The following is a 10209-nucleotide window of genomic DNA, read 5'->3' as shown; positions in this document are numbered from 1 at the left end:
CTCCGAACAAGATTTCCAGAGCTCTATCGCTAAAGTAGTACACGGAGTCGTTAGAATGCCATTTGTTTCTCCTTCGTCGATACCTTCCTACAATTTCGACGTGTGTTCCTAGTCACTCCTCGAACTGAAAGCGTTTGACTGTCCCGAAAGCTCCGAGACGTGGATGACGGTTGTGTATACAACAGCGGTTAACCGTTTGATGAGAGGAACTCGAAATTGACGGTGACAATAGGGCGTTGTATATCTACGTACGAAGGATCGCTACCGAACGATTATTCTACGTCCATAAGACATGGGGCGACGTGAGCGCGTTCCACGCACGCATCCGCCTTTCTGTTTTCCTTATACTCAACTTACTACTGAACTAATGGTCTTCGAACAACGACATGTAGGCAGACGGAATGATTTCAATAAACCAAGGAGGCCCACTACAAAAGAAACCGTCAATCAGAGCGTTCCCCAAAGGCTAAATCATAAAAAAGTCAGGGGATTTCAGGTTAAAATGGATTCTATAAATAAAATTCTTGGGTGTGGTCACGTGTATTTGTACGTGATTGTTTAAAGAAACGTCTGTGATAGAAACGCCGACGACTAGTGCGAAAAGTTAAATGATTTTCAAAATTAACAAGCGATCGACAATAAACGAACCATTGTTTCATAGCATTCTAACTGGGGTAAGCAATATTGGACGGTACATTAGGAAATTTACATAATTTTCTGTTGCTTTTTGGAGCGGCTCCTAAATAACGGCATCTGATAAACACAGTTGCACCGTTTCCTTTCATTTCTGTTTACAACGACTAGGCATTTTATATTTTACTTATGGAACTGTTTACGTTACATGTCGGCCATTGTTGTCTATTCCACGCTGATTAGCGTCTTTCTTCTTGCTCTTTCTTTTTTTTTTTGCTTTCTACATCTTGAAATGCTTTATAATGACGGGTAAACCGCTTGAACTTGTCTCGTAAACATTTGTTCAATTCAAACATTTCAGGGCGGCGTTTGTTTTTATCTGCGTTGTCTGTTCCTTTGAGAGACTGAAAAATTGCAGTAGTGCCATTGATCCTTCCGCAGTTCTTTGTTTGTCGGTGACTTTTAGCCCTTTTCAATCGACTGTTTGTTTACTCGACGGCGAACTTTTGTATTCTCAGTTTCAACACACAATGTCTCTCGCTATCGTCTAACATCCAATTTCGCTTTTTCCTTTCTTGAAAAACCAAAAGAGAACCCAACAAATAGACAAAAGAAAAACATAAGAAGATAAATGAAATGGGAAGCGGAGAAAGGAAAAAGTCAAATGGCGTTGTGTGATTGAAGAATAACAGCATCGCGGCAGTTAGCCGTGTTTTCTACTCGGCGTTGATGTTCGTTTGTTTCGTCTTTCGTTACTCTGCGGCTGGCGACGTATAACGTCATTAACGGAGCTCAACGCACAACACCGACCCTCGTAAATATCTTTTCAAAATAAACAACATTAACTGTTACGCTCATTCCTCACGATACATCAAGTATCGCGAGGAGTCGTGCAACCAACCTGGTTGCACAAACCTTGTTCTATCTTACATAAGAGGAGTAACGGGTTGGGTAACGAAATGAAAAAAAAAAACAACAATTGAAAGTCGCAATGGGTTAGTAGAAACGTCAGAATTTCTGCTAGTTTGACGTAACGCTATAAGACTGCTATAAACTTATTGTCGTACTGTGATATGTGATATTTATTTAGTGAAACATAGACGTGATCACGACACGAAGAAACACCTCAGTCAAATGACCTTCCCAGCATTATTCACCTTATAAAGCTAGTCAAAAATGTCGTTGGCGAATCCGAAACAGAAGAAGGAAAACTACGTGTACGATGCTTCAACATCATTGTGGAAAAGTAAGTTCTTTTATGCCATTAAACAAGTAGTGGCCTTTAGACGTCTTCTCCTTACCGGCCATGCTTTGTATAAATAGTGTTTATTGAACTGTTCAATGCCAACACTAGACATCGATTTCAAATGGTTCGTTATAGTTTTAAGCTTCTCTTGTGACTAACCCAGCACGCTCCCAACAGTCATACTACATTTAAGGCTAACTTTAACTTTTAACTTTAATTTAATTTTACCTTTTACTTTAAGCTTGTGAAAAGCGGTACGTTCCTCAGCCCAGATAAAAATCTCACATTGTTTCAAAGAGCCATAAATTGCCATTCTAAAATTGCGTTGGTGAACGAATTTCTCTGCTCAGTCTTGACTTGAGAGCCAGCACATCGCGTTGCTCATGTTGCCTTCAAACAGCGTAAACATGACGAAATCTTTTTGTTGAACTTGGCTCTCGTAGCACCTCTGTCAATGGCGGACTGTGCGGAAGTCAAACCGGATAGACTAGTGGGCACTGTTTTACGAGGAGACGTTTCACGTTCAAAATTCCTTCCATCTTTGTTCATCTGTATAGATATAAACAACACGAACGAACCATAGAATACGTTAATAATGCCCAACAGTTCAACTCTCAATCTAAAAAATCTCAATTACGTGTGTAACGACGGATGGTGAAGCTTGAAGCGAAGTTCCACTACAATTTCCCGTTATGGCATTCACTTTGCAAGAGGTAAATAGAACATTTAAATGATTAGTTCGCAGGCGATGAATGACGGTCTAATAAAAAAATCAAGATAATTGACACATACTTCGATGCTTTAATTAAACTAGTATTTTAAACCTCTTTCTCTATTCACATACACGGTCCGCTTTTTCGGGAGCTCTAGTTTCCTGGAGAAATCCGGAAAGTTTGCCTTTGAACTTGTTGATGCAATCCTTGGGATTCTGAAACGACTTCTCGTAAAAAGTGCTGACTAGTCTATCAGGTTTATCTTTCGCACAGTCCGCCATTGAGATGGTCAGAGATGCTACGAGAGCCAAGCGCAACACGAAAATTTCGTCATGTTTACGCTGTTTTTGAAGGCAACAGGAGCAACGCGATGTGCTGACTCTCAAGTCAAGACTGAGCAGAGAAATTCTTTCACCAACGCAATTTTCAAATGGCAATTTAAGGCTCTCTGAAAGAACGTAAGATTTTGGTTTGAAGAAACGTGCTGATTTAGTTAAAGCACGTATCGTTTTTCTCAAGGTAATGTCTTAAAGATGGTATGACTGTTGGGCAGCGTGCTGGATTAGTCACGACAGAAACTTAAAACTATAACGAATAATTTGAAATTGATGTCTGGTGTTGGCATTGAACAGTTCAGTATACATTATTTACATAAAGCACGACCGGTAACGAGAAACCATCTAAAGGCCCTATTGTTTAATGACATGAAAGAAATTAGTTTCCTACAAGGATGTTGAAGCATCGCACGTAGCTTTCCTTCTTGTGTTTCGGATTCGGCAACGACTTTTTTAAACTGCTGTTGTATCATTGGCCGAGCATTTAATCGATTTGTCTTTGGATAAATATAATTCCTCAAAAATAGCATTACGTGCTATCCCTCTTTGTTGTTGGCAACAGAGTTATGCGTACCGTGCGTAAGCCTTCATAAAACAGCCTGATTTTCACAGCATTTCGCTTAGTTTCATGTCAATCTTGAATCGTGTTACATTTACCTCATCGTCTAACCTGTTCAAACCCACTCGAAGCAACACCCGTTTCAATAAAATGCATTTCACGGATATAAGGTACGGTAACCCTAACCTTTAAAGATAAATTGGTTACACATTACGTCATTGTTTGGAGAGTTGGTGAACTTTTCTTTTTACCGCTATTAAAGAATCCCTTGTTCTGTTTGCATTCGTCAGAGCTAGAATGAAGATGTCGATGATCAACATCGTTCTATGTTTGTCGGCTCTTGGCCGGGCAGTTTCCACTCAGCCGGGCATTAAACATAATCAAGACATTTATATGAAGCAGCGTTACCGTCCAGCTGCAAGTCACCTGCTGACATGTGTATAGAACTCCTGTATACTACCCGGCTTATAGGACCACAGGTACATAACGCATCCTTTTTTTTTTATGTGCATTTTCAATTTAAAAAATATTGTGGTTTGCTACGTTTGAAAATCAAATTCTACAACCAAAACATTTGGAATGATAATGCCATTGGGACTTGTTAAAGTATTTACGTTGTTCATGCGCATGGGAAGGACGGCTCCTCTTGACGTTATCTATTAATCAGTGTTCAACTGTCAGCGGACGTAGAAAAAAACAAACAAAGAACTATAAGAACTATAGGCTCTTCATATCCCCCTTTAGTTCTAAACTAAAAGGGGAGAAAAAAAAACACAAAACAAAACAGAAACGGGGGTGGCTTTCCCACGACTGGGGACTGATATAACACATGTGTTTCGAATCAGCGCTGTACATACACAAAGTAGCGGAATTTCATTCTGTTGGCGACCCGTTGGACAGGAAACAAAGTGAAAGGGAAACAAGAACAAGCAGAAGGGGTTGTGAAGAAGATTTGTAAAAAAAAAAAAGAAAATAAGTCGACCAGCATCACAAGAGATGACAGAGACGTCGGAGGAATGAAAGGATTGTATTCCACTTTACTTGTTACACTGCCCGTCTGGAACGCATACGTGTTCAATGTAAATGGCAATGGGCTGTTTGATTTTCTGATTAACTAAATTAAAACTACACTAACTTTAGCGCCTGTTATGAAATTACATCCTTTTGTTTTTAGCTTTACACGAAAGATTTTGCCATGGCGGCATATTACAGCTTCCCACACAATTTACAAATAGAGCCCTTTTAAATAATAACCCAGTTCCAATTGTTTTTCCTCAAACTTCTGGGATCTTCTTGGATGAGGGGTAACCCAGGAAAACAATATTTTTCTCCCCTTGAACTCTCTCACAGTTCATCTTTGTCTGCACTTGTTTTTTCTCTGTTTTTGACCAGCAACGATTGACAAATGGAATTGGATCGAAGCGAAGCGCATGTACCTCGATACTTCTCAGGATTGATTTATAGCAGTCGCTTTCTTGGGCTTAATATATCTAAAACGATTGGTGTATTCTTTAAATACGTAAGATATTTAAAACGAAATCAGTCTACTTGACGGTATTATAACATCCGCCGAGGACGTGCAAGATATCATGTCATCTCATTACGTTATCGCTGTTCAATTGTAATAACATGAGCTGTTTTCAAGCGTTTGCGGGGTCGAGGAGGAAGAAACTGGACAGGATGACATGCTCCTCAGCTACAGCCCACTCGATCATGCTGGATGTCGGAGTGATGGCGGACGAAAGGATTAGCCTGCGACAGTTTTCCATGGGGATATTGCATTTGTAATTGTCTAAATGGAGCTAAAATACGCGTTTCTTTTTCTTTCCGTCTATTTGGATCAAAAGATGGTCGCATCCGAGGGGTCGTGCGTAGCAACTTAATACATCAATGCATAAGTCAAAGAGCTTCATCCGTTCATCTTTATGCCTTTTCATAAAAATTCGAGAAAGGCAGCATTGCAGTTTATTTGTTTCCTTTCTCGGCATAAAAAAAGATGGACAATGAACAGATGCACAAATAATGGTGACCAGAAATGGTACAGAAAATGCAATGAGAAAAGAAAAGAAATGAAAAGCGAAATAACACTGCTGCTGGTTATTGTACACAAACGGCGGGGATCATTGTAGGGAAAACCCTATGCAAAATGAGGGAGGGGGGCTGAGGAAATCCGAGATGTCCGAATGAGGAACCACTAACTTTAGAAATACGGGAAAGAAAGAAAGCCATGGATTATCTAGTGAACTAAAGTGAGCTACGGTGACGGAATGGACCGACGGATCGGCTGTCAGTTGCCGGTTCTACATTCAAACTTTTGTGACACAATTCGATGTCCTTGTCGACCATCAAATTGTCTCTTTGTGGTTAACGTATTCGGTCGTTGTTTATCATTGAGGTGATTGCCATGATCTGTTCGTTTGCCGGATGCGTCGGCAATGCATTGAAAAGACCAAAATTTTCATATCAGTACCTACGTGTGGATAGTCCGGACCCACGTCGCTGATTTTCTTTCCTTCTGTACGACATTAAGTAATATTCATGCATTTTTAAGTTTGAAGATATTTAAATATGAAGATATTTAAGTATGAAATATGAGCCATGAAATATGCTTGTCAATTACAGACATTGCGATAGCCGTCGTCCATCTGGCGGTCATTTAAGCTATCTCGTTAGGAATCCTTTATAGCAATGCAGAAATCAAATTATGAATAGCTAAAACGCATCGTTTTGTCTTATTTTTAATACCTGCGAAGTTTAACCGACAATAAGTTGCACTGGTTTCTGCGATATACAAAAGTCATTCGCCAAGCTATACATGTGCACACAACATAGACAGTAGAAAGATTAACGTGCCACCATAGTGCAGTCAAACAGTACGATCTCTTCGTCAATCGAGGAGGTCCTTGTTTTCTGCCCCTACACGGTGAGCGAAAAAAACTTTCTGTTACATTTATCTTTTCGAAGGAAATCCTGTTCCATTACAGCAAAAATGTCATCTGATGATGACAGCTTGTCTCCTTTAATGACAATGAGCCGCAAGAAGAAGATTCCTTTTGCTGCCTCAAACACAACGCCTCTGCAACCTACAAGAGGTTGGTACAAGTAAATTTTAAAGGCAACGCTTACCGTGATTTTAAATTTCTTAATTTCACAGATCATGCTTGCAAGCTGTCATTGACTAAACAAAAAAAAGCAAAAGAAAATAAAGAACCATTCATGACTCCAGATAGAGCCTCAAAACAAAAAGTCTCTGCAGCTTTCATTTTTAGTTCCTGTAAAAAGAAACCATTGGCAACAAGTAGTCGCCTTCCTGGTCACACTATTTTAGTTGATGACAGTTCTGATGAAGAGCTCATTCAGTGTGACTCTTCAATGGATGTAACTAATGCTAACCGAAATGCTGAAACTGTTGATGAATCTCTGGTTGAATATTCCTTGATTCGTAAATGGCTTCAAAATGCAGAGGAATCATCTACTTCAGCTGAAGATAGTGATGTGGAATCTAATAGTTTTGAGGAAAATTCTAGAAAAAACCTTCAAATCTTTGATCGAGTTTGTAAGCTGAACAGTCAGACAGCTTCAAGAAACCCTGGAGATAATACGGTTGTTTTAAGTTCTGACGATGAAATTTGCGCTGGGTTAGGTAAGATTGCGGAGACAGTTTTACATTCAAGAATAGTCATACATTCAGTATTATTTCTAATGTGCTCATAGTAGAAAAATCAACGTAATAATAATCACTATTAAAATTTTCAGGCTCAACACTTGACGACAGCTTTGATTCACAGTGTGTCACCAGTTCGCTACAGGAACGGTTGGCAATTCTAGAGCGGCCTCGACAGCATGTAGCAGAAAGCACTTCTGAAGATGAAAAAGAAATAGAATCTGAAGATTCTCTAACGATTTCGAGATCTTACAAGAAACCACTGGTTGCACTGCACATTTCTTCGGAGGAAGAAATCCCGTCATCACCAGAAGTTAAACGTCATCAATCAGTACCAGAGATTTTCCCAAGAAGAAACCATTCACCAACACCGATTACTATACCAGAGTCTGAGTCTGAATTAGAAGATGTATTTGGTAGCCTGACGATTAATGAATCGCCATCACCGAAAATAAAATTGAAAAAAGTGATCAAACCAAGACAAAAGAAAATTGCCAAAGGCCCAACAATTTGTAAACAGCCTCCGTGCGAATCACAGCGAACTTTCCTTGCTTCACTTTCTCCTGAAGTTCCTCAAGACTGTCGACATGCAGATGCCATTCCTTATTTAAAGAATTTTCGCAAGAATCGTGACGAATTGACCAACCGACTTTTCAAAATATTTAATGAAGGAATTTTTCACAATCATTTTCAAGCTGAATTTTCCATAACGTGGAACTCTCGTCTTACGCGGACGGCTGGTTACTGTCGCCATTTCACCAAGCGGGAAAACGGATCCGCTGCCACAAGCTTCGAATCACGAATTGAGCTATCTGTTAAAGTTGTAGATACGCCTTGTCGGCTGAGGGACACCCTGGTTCATGAGCTCTGCCACGCAGGTAGATTCATCAATACGTAGAATCGTTTTATAAATTCATTTACTTTCAAAATTAATTTATTGACTGTGATGTGTTTATTGCAGCCACGTGGATGATTGACAATTGCAGAGGAGGTACCCGGAAATAAAGTTGAAATTTGACATTACCATAGGTTGTATCTTATGCTTTGGGTTCTCTGTTGCAGGACATGGCCCGGTTTGGCGAAAATGGGCGAACCGAGCATTAAAGATATTTCCCGAACTGCCACCAATAACGCGTTGTCATAACTATGAAATAGCCTTTAAATTTTATTATAACTGCGTCCGTTGCAAATATTCAGTTGGAAGGCATTCTAAATCCATCGATACCACAACACATGTCTGCCCAATGTGTAAAGGACAACTGCAGCTCAGTCAAGGTTGGAAAGGATAAGTGCGATAAACAGGCAGGGCATAAATAACCATGAATTTTTTTTTTCCTCCTTCTAGAGCCTTCAAGTGGTGGAGCGGCAAAGGAAGAAGGAGCGACGGCTAAACCAAAGACTCCACGAACACCCAATGCTTTCGCTTTATTCGTTAAAGAGAACTATGGAGTCGTAAAATCATCTAGAGCTGACCTTCCTCATGCAGCAGTTATGAAGCTACTAAGTGCAAAATTTGCTGAGAGCAAACTAAAATTAGTTTAAAACTTGTTCATTTAATGATATTTTTTATATTGAGCTTTTATCCCAGATGTAGAGTGTGCATCTAGAGATGGCACCTTTTATTATGGACCTAGTACACAATTGAACAATATAGTTTTGTAACTATAAAGATAAGAAAAAAATAAGTTTGCAGAGTGTAAACAAGCTAGATAATTGCCAAATTTTAATCTGAATCTTTTTTGAAACAAGAACTTTAGACTTGGAAAATTGAGAGACAATTTCACCTCTTCTCAAGAGAACAAAATACAGCAGCTATACACATCGGTGAGAAAAATAGGTGACACGACTACTCGGCTTTCGGCCGAGACACATCCTCTTCCTCGCTGCTTTCTCCTTCTGTCTCCCCATCTGAGTAGTTTCGTGATAATTCTCCTGGTCTCAAGAGTCGACCGATGTACTCGTATTTCTCTAAAATAGTGACAACATTTTACAGAAGAGTGCATAATAACGACAAACCAAAGTCACTAACCAGTGAACTGTGTTTCCCATTCTTTCACTGATTCTTTTTGAACAGGGGTAAGATCAGAAAGGTCATCAAAGTCATCTGAGGCAGCAACAGAAAAGGTGGCAAGACCCCGAGAAGCGTCACGTCCAGCAAACGCGGCGTAAGGTCCACCAGGGCCATAAAAGCGTTTGCCTAAAAATCAGTTCAACATGAGACTTTTTTGCATTCAGGGTAAACAAAAATAAATAACTAGGACAGAATGAACAGCACTACACCAAAACAAATAGGGTTCTACTAATACAGAAAACTATAGGAGGGTAACTTGAACTATTTTTGATGTTTTTGTAATATTCATGTTAAGTTTTTTTCCTGCTGTATTTAGAACTTAACACTAGTTATCATACCTTTGGTGACATCAAAAACTTTTCCATTGACTGCTACCAAAACTCGTCCTTCAGGTCCAGTTCCATTGTACTGCTTCAGTTGTTCCATTGTCATATCTTGTTTTCTAAGCTAGAAACATGTTGATTAAACAAACAATAACAGATGTTTACCATGAAAATCTATAACACCATGAAGGCACCTTTGGTAAAGGAGGTTCTTCCGGTTTAACTTTTCTCTCTTCCATTTGGGTAGCGACAATTTTGTAAGCAACATATCCGATGGCGCCCAAAAGAGCCAAATTGAGCGGGCTGCTAACAATTTCGTTAAATATTCTAGAAATGAACGCTGCAACTTCTTCGTCTTTCGTTTCCATGATGCGTCGTAAGTGATAAGAGAAAGATATTTGGTCTGCGTTCTTGTTTTTCTTCTTCGAGATTCTCAAATGTCACGTCTTCGTATGCTTTCACTGCCATCTGTCTGTCACCGACGAGAAACTGGTTGACCCAATGCTTAGGATTGCTCATCTGCGGCCTCTAACACTTCTATAGGAAAACTGAGCTGGAGATAAAGAGTCACGGAAAACATATATACATACATATAAAAAAGGAATCAGAAGCAGAAGATAAAACAGCAAAGCTCGCAAATGTAGGAGTTCGTTAGCCTAAGGGAT

General features: G+C 39.6%; 2 protein-coding genes across 2 annotated transcripts; one reads left to right on the top strand and one right to left on the bottom strand.

Annotated features, from left to right (window-relative positions):
* Positions 1 to 6200: 6200 nt before the first annotated feature.
* LOC130703985 (germ cell nuclear acidic protein-like) lies at positions 6201 to 8801 on the top strand. Its single transcript, XM_057525454.2, has 6 exons — positions 6201 to 6578; positions 6641 to 7129; positions 7243 to 8028; positions 8112 to 8141; positions 8213 to 8425; positions 8496 to 8801. The coding sequence occupies exons 1-6, from the start codon at positions 6476 to 6478 to the stop codon at positions 8690 to 8692; spliced, it is 1818 nt and encodes a 605-aa protein (XP_057381437.1). The 5' UTR covers positions 6201 to 6475; the 3' UTR covers positions 8693 to 8801.
* A 55-nt stretch (positions 8802 to 8856) lies between these two features.
* Positions 8857 to 9990, bottom strand: LOC130703989 (membrane-associated progesterone receptor component 1-like). The gene is made up of 4 exons (XM_057525459.2): positions 9739 to 9990; positions 9560 to 9668; positions 9180 to 9347; positions 8857 to 9118 (listed from the first exon to the last, which is right to left on the bottom strand). The coding sequence occupies exons 1-4, from the start codon at positions 9910 to 9912 to the stop codon at positions 8997 to 8999; spliced, it is 573 nt and encodes a 190-aa protein (XP_057381442.1). The 5' UTR covers positions 9913 to 9990; the 3' UTR covers positions 8857 to 8996.
* Between the last annotated feature and the right edge of the window lie 219 nt (positions 9991 to 10209).

The sequence above is a fragment of the Daphnia carinata genome, chromosome 8 (assembly GCF_022539665.2).
Source record: "Daphnia carinata strain CSIRO-1 chromosome 8, CSIRO_AGI_Dcar_HiC_V3, whole genome shotgun sequence".
Classification (NCBI taxonomy): domain Eukaryota; kingdom Metazoa; phylum Arthropoda; class Branchiopoda; order Diplostraca; family Daphniidae; genus Daphnia; species Daphnia carinata.
Note: the sequence above shows the minus strand (reverse complement) of the source record. Positions and strands in the feature narration are given on the sequence as shown.